General features: G+C 38.8%; 1 protein-coding gene and 1 pseudogene across 2 annotated transcripts; one reads left to right on the plus strand and one right to left on the minus strand.

The window, feature by feature from the left end:
• Positions 1-17: 17 nt before the first annotated feature.
• Positions 18-11716, minus strand: LOC149668324 (protein regulator of cytokinesis 1-like). Its single transcript, XM_089841272.1, has 7 exons — positions 11518-11716; positions 8868-9396; positions 7016-7189; positions 6169-6466; positions 936-1072; positions 766-861; positions 18-140 (listed from the first exon to the last, which is right to left on the minus strand). The coding sequence occupies exons 1-7, from the start codon at positions 11610-11612 to the stop codon at positions 18-20; spliced, it is 1452 nt and encodes a 483-aa protein (XP_089697398.1). The 5' UTR covers positions 11613-11716.
• A 484-nt stretch (positions 11717-12200) lies between these two features.
• On the plus strand, positions 12201-14563 carry LOC149668325 (methylthioribulose-1-phosphate dehydratase-like; annotated as a pseudogene). The gene is made up of 6 exons (XR_016368071.1): positions 12201-12368; positions 12869-13084; positions 13632-13677; positions 14135-14235; positions 14309-14404; positions 14466-14563. The product of XR_016368071.1 is annotated as a methylthioribulose-1-phosphate dehydratase-like (transcript).
• The last annotated feature ends 273 nt before the right edge of the window (positions 14564-14836 follow it).

Below are 14836 nucleotides of genomic sequence, written 5' to 3' on the forward strand. Positions count from 1 at the left end.
ATGAAAGGAATTAAATATTAAAACAAGATGGCCTCGGCCACATTACAGTTTTGCGCGGACAAATTGGTAACACCAAAAACTGGGGAAGAAAGGGGAATAGGCGCCCAGCCGCAAGGGGACAGAACAATAGTTTTCCAGCTCTAAAGAGCGCAAAACTAAAAATGAATAAATGATCTCTTCTTGCAAAGTAATTTGTATTTAATTAGTCTTAAAAGTAATCAAGGACTACTGCGCCATCTGCCTTTGGTTTAGTGGCGTCTGCTAAATCGAACCTTTTACCCCTTATCTCTCTCAGCCTGTGAGAATTCTACCAATGCCCTAGGGGTGAGTGGTTCGATTTAACAGACGCTACTAAATCAATGGCGGATGGCGCAGTAGTCCTTGATAATTTTTAAGAATAATTAAATGCTAGTTATCATAAGAGATCGCTTATTTTATTTTTAACATTTTTTTTTTTAAAAATGCCATTCTTTAAAGTATAATGTACCGTTACCTGAAATTTTCCTTTGAAGGAAAGCGCGGCTCTGTTGGTGCCCCTAAAAGATTGTCTTTCTACTACACAGTGGCTGAGATTGCTAAAGGCTAGTCAAGTCAAAGGCAGGAACCAATGGGAACTAGTGCATTAGGTCCGATTGGTTCTTGCCTTTGGCAAGGTAAAATTCGTGTCCAGAAGATTAGCCAGAATGCTGGGGGTGATCATGGAGAAGCGCTTTCCTTTAAAGTGTTAGACAAACTGAAAGGAAACTTGATAAGGTATAAATCTACCTTTGGAATTTCACGCTCCAGACGCTTTCGAGCTTTCTCTTCCTGCAATAGATTTCCGCCACGGTTTTGAAAACGGCTTGGATCAGTTCCCTTAATCTATAATGATATAGTTATGGAAATTAAAATCGCAATAGCCGCCAACCAAAGTGAAATTATAAAATGGATATTACCTCGTAGGTTTTCTTTTGCTCCCACAGAGAATTTCTTTCAACAATCTTTTCATAAATGCCTTTATTATCTTCATACATTTGAGTCCATTTTGAAACTTCGCGTTCATGGAGCTCTAACAGATCTTCGGTGAAAGTTTCTGAAAATAAAATAAATTGTTTTAAGTATATTCCATCGTACTTAGTTTGATCTAAGACCATTAAGCATAGATAGACTGGAAAAATAAGCTAAAACCCCCGTTCTTCTAATGGCATCGCCCCTAGCGGGAGAGGCCCGAAACTTAATTCGACTCATAAGCCTTTGCTATGCTTTGAGTCAAAGAAGTTTCAATATTGGTCGCGGTGTGGCGCTAGAGAGCCGCAGCCCTAAAAGAACAACGCCCCGTATCTCCATTCCATCTGTGTTTAATGGTCTTAGGTTTGATACTAGAGAGTATAGACTACCGTATACCGATGAGATCCTCGGTATACGGTGGTCCTGTGAGGAGGAGGGGGTTTATTACCTCCCACTATTCGTTCTTCTCTCTAGGCGGTGATGCGCCGGAGGGTAGGGGGGGCATTGCTAGGGGGGATGAAATTGATGACGTCACGTGAGATTGTTGGCGGTAAATTTGATTTGTAACGCCCCCTAGTTGTGGCGGGAGATTTAGTTGATTATTAAGGTGATGGCGCGAAATTTGAATTTATATTTTAGTGTATTGATCTGACGTGACTTGGCGATGGTAAAGGTATGTAGTGCCCATAGTGGTATTGTAGGATATTGTATACATTTAGTGGATGATTTATATAGGTTCAGTAGACCCTTTCTACACCATCCTGTAAGGCTATTCTCTGTATGATTTTAAGGTCTCCATTTATGCTTATGTTATATCGTTTTAATTGAGATATGGTTTACATTGCAAAAGGTAAAAACGAAACTACGATGATGTTCTAGGTTTACGCAAATATTGTATTGGTTATTAAGTTACAAGGTTAGAACAATAGTACATTTTAATACCATAAACGGGGTATTACGGCAGTTTTTGCACAGTTTGGTAGCAGATCAACAAGAATAATTACCTATAATTAGTTAAAATGAAGCAGTACTACTAAAGCATCATAAAATGCTGATCCTAACATTTCAGCGTAAAGTATACACGAATATAGCTTGACTGTTTCATATATTTTCTATTTAGCACACATTTTAAGTGATATTTTTACGAAAAAAGTATTACATATTACGTAAGGTGCATCGGAGGAAACACGGGATTTCTTACTAGCCCTGTCCACCATAATTTCTCTCCAGAGTTCGGAATTGAAATGACTCTCTATAGTTTACAAAATCCCCTTTCAGGGGCACCCTCCAAATGTAGGTTATATGACATTAAGGGGGAGGAGGAGGTCGAACTTGATACATAACAAAAGAATTTATCCCAATCTGTTTTTATTTATACTCAAACACGTTCAAACGTATCTTAATGGGCTTTGGGGGGGGCATGGCAGTGCCCTTTGATTCCTTGCATTGTTATCAATGTAATTTATTTTTCTTTAAGTGGACCACCCACAGGTTTTATGACATTAAAAGGTAGTGAACCTTTATCCTCATCTATTTTTTATTTATACGTAAACATGTCTAGGTATGGGCTTTGGGGGGAGGGTCGAACTAATGGAATTTATTTTTAGAGTGATTTATGGCTCACACAAATGTGTTATGTCCAAGTTTATGTCCTTGGGGGGGGGGCGGTGACACATCCTACCACGTAACATTTAATTGATTCCAGGTGTTTGCCCCGTGGGCATTATTAGGACAAGTCTCAACATGTTTAAGATGTTTCCGTTGCGTTAACAGAAAGGCAACAAGTATCATTAGACCGAAGCATTGACTTAAACGTTCTATATTTATCAAAATTATCGGCCGTGTAATCAAAACTTTGTTGAAAACGTAAAACGGTAATGAAAGAAGCATCATTCACAACGCATTTCGTGTTAGAATTAAAAAACAATCGAAACGTTTTTGATCAACAACGTTACATTTTTTCGAAACGAAATTGATCATTTGAATTTCCTAAAATCCCATAGGAATACATGTAAAAACGAATAGACCGCCGAAACGAAATCAGTTGTTTAGCATACATTTAACCGAAACTAAAAGCGTCATTTGAAAAACATTTCAAATTGCTAAAAACGTTTTGATAAATTTTAGCTAAATTTATCAAAATTACTCTTATGTTTCACAAAAAAAACTTTTAATTTAACACCGATTAAGAGTTTGGGATACATACCTTAACGGTGCATACTCAACCCAAGGGATGAAGGGGATCAATAAATATCTTGAGGACATAATAAAATGATTGTAAAAGTAACTCACTCTTACACGCTGAAGGGTCCGTTACCATTAGGTACGGGAGGTTGTTACACACTCCCCATCCCCATTGTATGTTGTGAGTTGTTATGAAGTCAAGTACACAAAGGTTGTCAAGAATACGCAAGATCTTGGAGATGAACCCCCTAAAAGCTATTTTTTGTACTATTTATTTTATTGATCTTGGGAATGCTGGAATTCCTTTATCTTTGGTTTCAGAACTTTGACATAAGAATACGTTTACAGTCTAACATTGCAATAGTTAAGGACAATAAATATTTCGTAATAGCTTTGTAAGAAATTTAGTATAAAAACCCCTGACTAAATAGAGTCGAGTATCATTATGTCAAAGTTCTGAAACCAAAGATAAAGGAATTCCAGCATTCCCAAGATCAATAAAATAAATAGTACAAAAAATAGCTTTTAGGGGGTTCATCTCCAAGATCTTGCGTATTCTTGACAACCTTTGTGTACTTGACTTCATAACAACTCACAACATACAATGGGGATGGGGAGTGTGTAACAACCTCCCGTACCGTTTTACGTTTTCAACAAAGTTTTGATTACACGGCCGATAATTTTGATAAATATAGAACGTTTAGGTCAATGCTTCGGTCTAATGATACTTGTTGCCTTTCTGTTAACGCAACGGAAACATCTTAAACATGTTGAGACTTGTCCTAATAATGCCCACGGGGCAAACACCTGGAATCAATTAAATGTTACGTGGTAGGATGTGTCACCGCCCCCCCCCAAGGACATAAACTTGGACATAACACATTTGTGTGAGCCATAAATCACTCTAAAAATAAATTCCATTAGTTCGACCCTCCCCCCAAAGCCCATACCTAGACATGTTTACGTATAAATAAAAAATAGATGAGGATAAAGGTTCACTACCTTTTAATGTCATAAAACCTGTGGGTGGTCCACTTAAAGAAAAATAAATTACATTGATAACAATGCAAGGAATCAAAGGGCACTGCCATGCCCCCCCCCCCCAAAGCCCATTAAGATACGTTTGAACGTGTTTGAGTATAAATAAAAACAGATTGGGATAAATTCTTTTGTTATGTATCAAGTTCGACCTCCTCCTCCCCCTTAATGTCATATAACCTACATTTGGAGGGTGCCCCTGAAAGGGGATTTTGTAAACTATAGAGAGTCATTTCAATTCCGAACTCTGGAGAGAAATTATGGTGGACAGGGCTAGTAAGAAATCCCGTGTTTCCTCCGATGCACCTTACGTAATATGTAATACTTTTTTCGTAAAAATATCACTTAAAATGTGTGCTAAATAGAAAATATATGAAACAGTCAAGCTATATTCGTGTATACTTTACGCTGAAATGTTAGGATCAGCATTTTATGATGCTTTAGTAGTACTGCTTCATTTTAACTAATTATAGGTAATTATTCTTGTTGATCTGCTACCAAACTGTGCAAAAACTGCCGTAATACCCCGTTTATGGTATTAAAATGTACTATTGTTCTAACCTTGTAACTTAATAACCAATACAATATTTGCGTAAACCTAGAACATCATCGTAGTTTCGTTTGTACCTTTTGCAATGTAAACCATATCTCAATTAAAACGATATAACATAAGCATAAATGGAGACCTTAAAATCATACAGAGAATAGCCTTACAGGATGGTGTAGAAAGGGTCTACTGAACCTATATAAATCATCCACTAAATGTATACAATATCCTACAATACCACTATGGGCACTACATACCTTTACCATCGCCAAGTCACGTCAGATCAATACACTAAAATATAAATTCAAATTTCGCGCCATCACCTTAATAATCAACTAAATCTCCCGCCACAACTAGGGGGGCGTTACAAATCAAATTTACCGCCAACAATCTCACGTGACGTCATCAATTTCATCCCCCCTAGCAATGCCCCCCCCCCTACCCTCCGGCGCATCACCGCCTAGAGAGAAGAACGAATAGTGGGAGGTAATAAACCCCCTCCTCCTCACAGGACCACCGTATACCGAGGATCTCATCGGTATACGGTAGTCTATACTCTCTGATACTATACTATAAGATCAATTTCCATAATTTAGGAGAATATCTCCAAATGAAATTAAAATCATAATAAGCACAGATTTCTTAATCATTCAGAGATATCGTCTTAATTTTTCATTACTAAAATTGGTCTTAAAATTTGAAGAAGAATCCCTTTAAAATAGAGGCGTGCGGTTAACCGTTTCAATAGAGTATTTCAATCCGGTGTTCGATAAGCTCATTTCCACTGTTCGATACGAATATCGATCTAACTATTCGGTTAAAGTTTGACTACCATAAATATTTTGCCTTGCCGCCCTGACACTGCAACTCTCGCTACATAGACCCACCTTATATCAAAAGATATCGTCCCAATTTTATATATCTCCCATCAAAAACTACCAGCAAGTGCCTTGGAAAATTTTAAGAAATATTCGGCGACCAATGAAGAAACGTATTTTAAATGACTCTTAATTGGTCACCTAGTATTAACTATTCGTGAATATTATGGTTTTACTACACGCAAATACTAGGCTTAACTATTCGCAATTAATCGGGTAGTAAAAACTTACTAAGGCCTAACTATTCGGTATTCGATTTGGAAAAAACTATTAAATTCTGTATTTGATAAGGTAAATTTTTGGTATTCAATTCGGTATTCGAGAATGGTATGGTTAACTATACGCGAATACTAGGCTTAACTATTCGCGATTCACCGATTAGTAAAAATTTACCAAGGCCTAACTATTCGATTCGGTATTTGATAAGGAAAATTTTTGCCTATTTTACTATTTGGTAACTGGTCTGTGATACCCAAAAAGTGGTATTCGCACACCTCTATATTTGTCAAAAGCAAATTATTTGTCAGTTTTTACCTTCTTTGAAGGAAACAAAATTTTCCCTTTCTTCAGTGCCGATAAAACACTTATCCCATAATGCAACGAGTTCGACTCTTAGACGATCAATGAATTTCCCCACATTTTGTTTTCTAATTTCTTGGTATTTAACGATTTCTCGTTGAACCATTTCAATCGTGGGTTGGCCGTGATTAATGCAAGTTAACCAAAACTCCTCCCGGTCCAACAAGCTGATTTCTAAGCCATCCCATAACTGTCCCAGTTGTCTATGCAAGGCCTTTAAGACGGCATCATTGGCGCTTTTAAGTTTTCGAAGCTAAAATTTGCAGAAATCAAAGTTACTCAAGTTACGAATAAATTAAGAAGTATTTTTAAGCAAAGGGTTAGCAACTAAGAGTAAATAATATTGTAAGTCTATAAGAATAAGATATGTTCCGTAAGTTTGTCACTGTTTACAAACTGGAGCTTGTCATAAAGTGAGCGAGGTAGGTTATAGATTCGAGGTAAAGCGACGCCAGGTGAGGCGCTGTCAAAGGCTTAGTAATGCAGACTAAATAGGAACTAGATGGACTGCAAAGGAATTTTTTCCAGTGATTATAGGATTTTATAGGAGAAAAAGTTTTTATATGAAAATATAGGATTAAAAATATTCGTGTATTATAATATTTGGTTTAAATTATGCAGATAAATCTAAAAAAAAAAAAAAAAAATTGCATTTTACTTAAATTCAGGGGAACTTAGTCAAAAGTGATCTCAATAAAAAGAGCTAAATTTTGAAAAATTTGATGCTTAACTATACGAAAACTTCGACGAAGTCAAAAATATAGGATAATATGGGACAGGTTCAAAATATAGGATATCTTACTTCGAGCAACCAATTTTTAGCATCAGTCATGCATTTTTCCGACAATATATTCGGGATGTTGTCATCGAGCGAGATGATGGCTTTATGAAAGCTGGTTTCGGGAGTAAGCTCCAGGTCTTCAACGAGCCTTACGATTTCGGTACGAGTTTGGTCGAATTTTGCCATCCGTCTTTCCTATGGTCAGAATATTATCAAATTATTAATTAACATAACTTTCATGTAATTTCGACCAATAGTAATGAAGAACATCAATTGGTTGGGCTTAAAGCAAAGCCCAAGATGACTTTTCTTCCGAGCTTCGGGTTTAGCTAGGCGAAGGCTAGTGAGCGGGATTTATAAACCCCGCCCACAAATGCTTCCTGCCTTCGCCAAGCCTAAACTGGAGTTCGTAAGGAAAGTCAACTTCTTGGGGCACCACGTGACCCGCGCTTTGCTTTAAAACGAGAAAATGAAGACTAATTTTACTAATTATTACTTTTCGTATTAGGAATATTAAAATATCTCCCAATATAAATCAGAACTCGTTAATGTCGAGGGCGGAGCTAAAACTAGCCATTGCTAAGCTTGACAAGCAGTCATTTCCTCTCCTCGACTATGGGAGCCATCTAGTTACAATTGTTTAAACTAAACCACAGACGCGACATGCTTAGACTAACTTAACTCAATAGAGCTATCTCAGTTGTGACGTTAGTGCCTAGGTAAAACATCACGGGTTTAGCTTTGACAGTGGGCGGCCTTGTTTGGTACTTCTGTGGTTTTATGGGCAAATAGCATGGGTGACGTTATGTCCCACTAAGCCTTCTGAGATAGTTCTATAGAGTGCTGTCAGAAGCGCCGGTGTGACGTCACCCATGATGTTTTCCCATAAAGAAAAAACAGTAACTGTCATGGCCGCCCATTGCTAAAGGCAGACTCGTGACGTTTAACCTTGGATCTGACGTCACAACTGACAGCACTCTATACACCTAAAACACTGGACTGGGAAGACTTTCCTTTGGCCTCTAACGAAAAATAAGACAAGATGTTATTGTTAAATTTATTAGGGTGCATACATGAGGACAAATAGCAGATATTTGGAACCTTACGACAAGTTATTATTTTTTTTAATTATCATGGGTGAGTACTCATATGAATCGAGTATCAATAAGAGTACTATAATTGATTAAACTAGAATTACTAATCGAGATGACTACAGTTTTAAAAAACAACTGATAAAATCTACATCTATATATAAATAAAAGTCCTGACTGACTGACTGACTGATAATCAACGCCCATTCCAAACCGCTTGCCCTAGAAGGCTGGAAATTTGCAGGAACGTTACTCATAAGTAGTAGGCGAGTACTAAGAAAGTTTTCCCCCAATCCGCCGCCATCTTAAAAAATGGTGCCCAGAAATGTAAAAAATCTTCTCTATGCAACAAAGTCCGCGCGTTTCAACCGATTTCGCAAATATTTAGTTCACTGCTTTCCTTTAACCTATAGACGGGCTGAATGCTCTTTTGGGCTCGATTTGTTGCCATCTTTTAAAATGGCGGCCAGAAATTTAAAAACCCTTATTTATGGAATAATGTCCACGTGAAAAGTAATAAAAAATGTTCCGACGGGCTGACGGGCAACGCCGAGTGCCTTCGCTCCTAGGGTGCTACAAAAGTATTAGTCGAATCAGTAAAATCTGCCCATTCTTAGTATCATTTTGATGGAAGTTCTTATTATACGCGAGCGACGCCGCGGGTAACAGCTAGTATATTATAAAAATGTTAATGTATAATTAAATACTAGATGGCGTGCTGCTTCAGACATTCTTGTAGAAAGTATGGAACTAATCAACGGAGTTCATAAAAATGTTTTTACCTTTTCGTCTTGCAACATCAGGATATGTTGCTTTATTTCATTCAGCTGTTCTTCGGATGGAACATTGGCTTCATCAACGTCTTCGTCCCCAGCCCTGGCTGTTCCAATGTCAATTGGAGGCATGCTGAGTAACTGGCAGAGTTCTCGTTCCTCCTCCAGCAAAGTGGCAAGCCGCTCCAAGCGTTCGTCCTTGCTCTTGATAAGAGTTTCGACTCTTCCTTTCAGATGGAACTCCTGTTGTAGGAGTCCCATGTGTCCCATGCCATTAACATCGAGCTCCTGGTCCACTTTAAGTTGTTGGCAGAGATCGACGTACTCTGTTTTTAAGTCGTTAACGATGGCTTCTATTCGATGGTACAGATCTTCCTCCTCTTTCACCATTTGTTGTTGCAGGTCCTCGTGATAATTGTAGAGGTTTTGAAGTCTGTCCAATTGGTCTTTTTCGGATAGGCCAATCTTGGTCCATGTGTCGCTTAATGTTTTTTGGGATTTGGCTAGCATTACGGCGACCTTTTCGACCAGATTGAAACTACGAAAAAGAAAACGGGATACTTCAGAAATGTTTGCGAGATCAATCATCAGAGACTAAACAATAGGGACTTGGCAGTACTACGTCATGCAACGTCACGCTACCTTCCACTAGTGCTAAAAAACATACCAGGAGGAGGGGCTTATGTAGCTTTCATTCTGTTAAAAAAACATACCAGGAGGAGGGGCTTATGTAGCTTTCATTCTGTTAAAAAAACATACCATAATGGCGCTGGGGGCGGAGTTAAGTCCGAATTGCCAAGTCCCTATTGTCTTAAACATAATTAACTCAATAACTAACGTCCATTATTAAGTACTATCAGTTAGAATTACGGGAATTACGTTGCTGACTCTCTTAGAAATGATTTCACTGCATGCACATTCAAGTGATCACAAACCCATTCCCAAATTAAAGAAACACCTAGCTTTACAAGCTAAAACTATAGCTGTTATAATAAATTTCCACCTCGCATATCCGACAATGGTCAAAGGGGTTACGTTAAATATCTACATAATAAAAAGCCAGTCGTCGTCGTCGTCGTCGTCGTCGTCTCATCGCGCCTTTCAGAACGCGTTTTCACACCTTCTTTTCACAGCGTTAGGATCGCGTGACAGTTTCGAAAATTATTCTCCGGAAAGAATGCCTTTCCGTCTCAATCGCGCATTTCGATTTACACCCGTACCTCAATTAACCTTTTAATTAACATTAAATGAAAACCCTTTACAGACGCGTTTTTTCACGTTTTTCCTTTCTGAACGCGTTTTAACACGTTCTTTTCACAGCGTTACGATCGAGGGACGGTTTCGAACATTTTCGTCCGGAAAGAACACCTTTCCCTGTGAATCGCTGATTTCGATTTACACCCGTAACTCCATTAACTTTTTAATTAACTTTAAATGAAAACCCTTTACAGACGCGTTTTTCTCCCTCGCGATTTTATTCGTTTTCTCTCTGACTCTCCACGTTGAGGCTTTTGGGGGCAAGATATTGGGGGTCGTTTTCTCTCTTCCTCTCCGCGCGCCCTACGCGAGGGCACAATGAACGAGTTTTCTGAACGTTTCCTCACGCGTTTTTCTCCCTCGCGATTTTATTCGTTTTTTCTCTGCCTCTCCACGTTGACTCTCCACGTTGACTTTACACCCACCCAAAACTTCTAAAATTTTCCTACAGAAAGGAAACCTTTGTCCTCTCATCGCGCTTTCTGAACGCGTTTTCACACCTTTCTTTCATATTAAACTTCAACACGGTTATCAGTGTGGTGAGAGAGGGCAAGTTTAAGCATTATGAAAGAAACAATTGAAGATAGTGATTTGTATTTGGCAGAAACAAGTGAAGATATTGATGATAATGTCCCATTAGCTATGCTACAAAAACGCATTAGAAAAAAGGCTCAGCAAAACGCGACGCGTAAAGAAAGGTACGCTAGGGCAGAAACAAGTCAAGACAGTGATGATGTCCCATTAGCTATGGAACATGCCCTTTATTTTAAAGAGGAGGCAGTTCCCGGTTCGAGTTGCGTATGCAATAACTATTAACAAAGCCCAAGGCCAAACACTAGACCACGTTGGTGTATATCTACCAGAACCTGTTTTTTCCCATGGACAACTATATGTAGCGTTTTCTCGCGTTACTTCTAATAAAAACATTAAGGTTAAAGTTCAAAATTCGGATTACCAAGGTGCTCTTCTTAAAAGCAAATGTAATATTTTTACCAAGAACGTGGTTTATAAAGAAATATTGTGATTGCTTTACAACTGTTAACTATTGTTTGAAAATATCAAATACTCGCCAAGTCGAGTATTTTCTTTATACATGTTTTCCGATAAAAGCATTCATTGTTAATTAGTTTCACTTTTTAGTAGCAACTAGCTGAGGCAGCCCGCCCGTAGGGCGGGCAACTCAGCTAGTGATAAATAAGAACGATTTACGCTACTGGCTAAAACGAGGGTCGAGGGTTGTAGAAAGAAACTAAAATAGCAATATTGGGCATAACAGGTGGCAATAAACAAGCAATCATTTGGTAAAGGCAGCAGTATTTTGGATTAAAACCTATCAAATTTAGTAATTTTTAATGAAGGGGTATTTTATTCGGTTAATAATAACAAAAACGGGCTCATTTACCTTTCTATTACCAAGACAATATTGCTGTCGTCCTTCTCCTCGCTATTAAGTTCATGCGGAGCACCCAAAACAGATCTTCGATTTGATGACGCCATAATTAAACTTTATTAGTTAAATATTCGGCAAAAATATTTTTGTAGTATACTTCAAAAGTCAAATCGATAACTAAACTGAATCACGACCGGTTAGGCGTTTTTATATTCAACCGCCTCCGAATGCGCGTGGCTTTCGCGAATCTTATTGGTCAACAAATTTTCTAACTTCATAAATGCAGGGATGGAAATAACCAGCATGGGAAATAAGGCCGTGGTGCAGGGCAAATGATCAGTTTGAAAATTAAATCGAAAGGGGTCCACAGGACTGCTGAGGATTTTTAATTCTTGAATATTAGGAACTCGGCGTTTTCAACTACAAATTAGTAAAGTAGTCCAGGCATTATCTGAAATATTTTAATTATTCACTTTTTTAGCTTAGCAGACGACGTGCCCTGGTCAATGGTCATAGACCACTATAATTAATTAGTCAGACTATTTTCACCCGGGAGGGGGGTGAGAATAGCGTATAAGCTATTTTCACCCGGGGGGTTGAGAATAGCGCGTAGGCTCATAGACATTAGAATTCTATAATATTTCTCTATGCGTAGGCTATTTCCACCCGGGGGTGAGAATAGACACTCTCTTCTTGGAAACTCGTTTTAACTTGACTCTGGTGAAATCGTCTGCTAAAACTTCTGCCTTTCTTTTCTCAGTTTTTCTTTTATTTGGAAAGTCGCAACGTGGTTTGTTCAGTTTCTCGGTAAAGTAAAACGTTGTTTCGAATACAACATAGTCATGGACGGAGAGCTGAACGAGGTAAATATGCCATTTAATTTAATTATATAGTTAAATATCAAATTAATACCATGTAGGAGAGTGTTTCTCGTAGTTTAAATAACCAAAGTGAAACTTAGGTAAACTTTACATTCTGTGGCGCTAGACAGGGGTGTAGACTGTTTATCCCTCCCTCCCTCTGGGCGCGCTCTTGTAAGAGGGGATACTGTACGCTCATAGTAGGGGGGATGACACGGAGCTAAGAGTAGGAAGGGTATGACGTTTAAATACGTAGTACTGCCATTACTTTATTGACTAGGGTCGTTAGAAGGGGTGTGTCCAGTAGGGGGATGGCAATGGCATTGAGCTAAGAGAGAGAAGGGTATGACGTTTGCGTACGTAGTACCGAGACTACTCTATTAATTTTGGGTTAAAGAGGAGAAGCCACCTACGAAGCCTCGAGCCACACCAATATGGCGTGTGGTAGTCCCAAATTTTACGCCTAATTTAGATCCATTTTCAATTTATTCCAATAATGTCAGACGCATCCTCGTAGACTGATACCGGAACTCTGTAGAAGTTTCTATAATCTTGGTTGGCTAACGGGGACAGGTGGCGCGGTTAGTATTAAACTTGGTGACGAAATATACCTGGCGCCATCTGGAATCCAGAAAGAACGAATTCAAGCTGACGATCTCTTTGTTCAAAACATAAATGGAGACGATATCGCTGGACCCTCCCCTTCTAAAAAACTTAAAGTGTTAGTGACATAATTTTCGTCACCCACAAACTCAAAATGCTAAAAAAATCCTTGAAAAATCTAGTTTATTATGATATGTTTACTTTTGTATTTGGTTTCGTAGAAATTTGTAAAATTGCGATCAAAGTTTAGTGTTCGGAAAAGGCCTAGTTAAATTTTGTTTCGCTTGATGACGTAGTAAGGAGAAACTTTCACTCTAGATGTCGCTCACGTGACGCCTATAAGTGTCTCAGCCTAAGTGTTAAGCCTATTTTATTCAGATTCGCGTGGCATTAGTAGACTCGGGAGTCTCGGGCGCGCGCGTTTGGCTTTTCCGCGAGATGCCGTGAGTGACGTAGCAAGGAGAAAACCCGCCAAAAATCTTCTTCGCAAATTTGCTTTTGCCCCCCAAATTTCAAGTTTTCAAAGTGTTTTTTCTGTGTTTTCCTTCATATTTAAATATTAATCAAGCATATTTTTGGAATCAGAAGAGTTTAAACTCTCAAAAAAGTAAGGTTTTCTTTAGATTTGAGATCATTTTTAAATCACGTCGCTATTCCTTTAAGAAGAGTGACTGTACGCCATTGTTTATGAATGCTTACATTATCAGAGGTAGGCCTAGAATTTTTAAAATTTGCGTTGCGCTTTATATTGTAGAAATAGCGGTCCGTGTTAAATATACATAGAACGTAAAGCAGTCAAACTCAGGAAGGTGCCATTACATTAGTCCCCCATCCCGCGAGAAAAATGAAGTAATGGTGGTCCGTGTTAAAAACCCGGGGGGGGGGGGGTAATATCGCTTATATTTGCTTAAAGTTGTCTAAAAAAGGAAGATGAGGGGAGGAGGAGAAATAGGCGCGTTAACTGTGGAACGGCTTAGGTCCGGGGGGGGGACGCGACCGAATGGGGGAGGAATGCTCGGACGCATTGGCTAAAAGGGCTACAGACGAACCAACTACAATTGAGTCCGACTATTAATCCCCCTTTTTGGCGTCCCGCCCAACCTGAGCCGTTCCACAGTTGGCGTACCGCGCACCTATAGCTCGGTGTTTTATTACGTAATCTAAAGGAGCCGGTGCCGCGATTCATACGCACTCAAAGGCAGCCGTTATGGCCACGTTACTCTTTGAAGGAAACGAATTTAAGATAACTCATCAGGAAATGATTAAGGTGACCCTAAACACACCCCGAATAACTTTAACATTTGTTTAATTGCCAAACAATTTCGCTCGCTCATAATTAGGGAATTAAAAATGCAAAAACGGGGCTCAACTATCGTTACGATGAAGAACTAATCGTTCCCATTATTGAGAACTTAAACTACGAAAGTGACCTGAAGGTAGACCTAAATCTCGAACTAGGAGGCAATACTAGGTTTAATTTCATCTTGATACAACTAGGACCCACTAGCTGAAATTATGGTTAAGTATCCCGAAACTTGCGCAGTTCTTGTGTCTACGTTTGGGGTGACACATGGGAAAAAACCAAAATAATGTGAGTACCAAGTTGATTCGTACCACAGCCGACCCGATCACGCTTTTCCCGCTGAACCCGCTTTAGAAGCCCGTCCAGTTGGCCTCAAAACGCGTGTCACCCAAAAAATCTACGCAGTTTTTTGGCCCTAATTCTGATATTGAAGGCTTTTAAAATGATCGTGAAAAGTTGGGGTCTATTAAAAGAATGAAAACTCGGTAGCTACTAAACGTTTACCATTAGCCCTTTCACTGATCTAATTGCCACCACGATCTTTTCTTCTGTTTCAAAATCTTAA

This window comes from Phalangium opilio, unplaced genomic scaffold (genome assembly GCF_054372755.1).
Source record: "Phalangium opilio isolate 3A_F unplaced genomic scaffold, DU_Popi_V2 ptg000056l_1, whole genome shotgun sequence".
In the NCBI taxonomy this organism is placed as follows: domain Eukaryota; kingdom Metazoa; phylum Arthropoda; class Arachnida; order Opiliones; family Phalangiidae; genus Phalangium; species Phalangium opilio.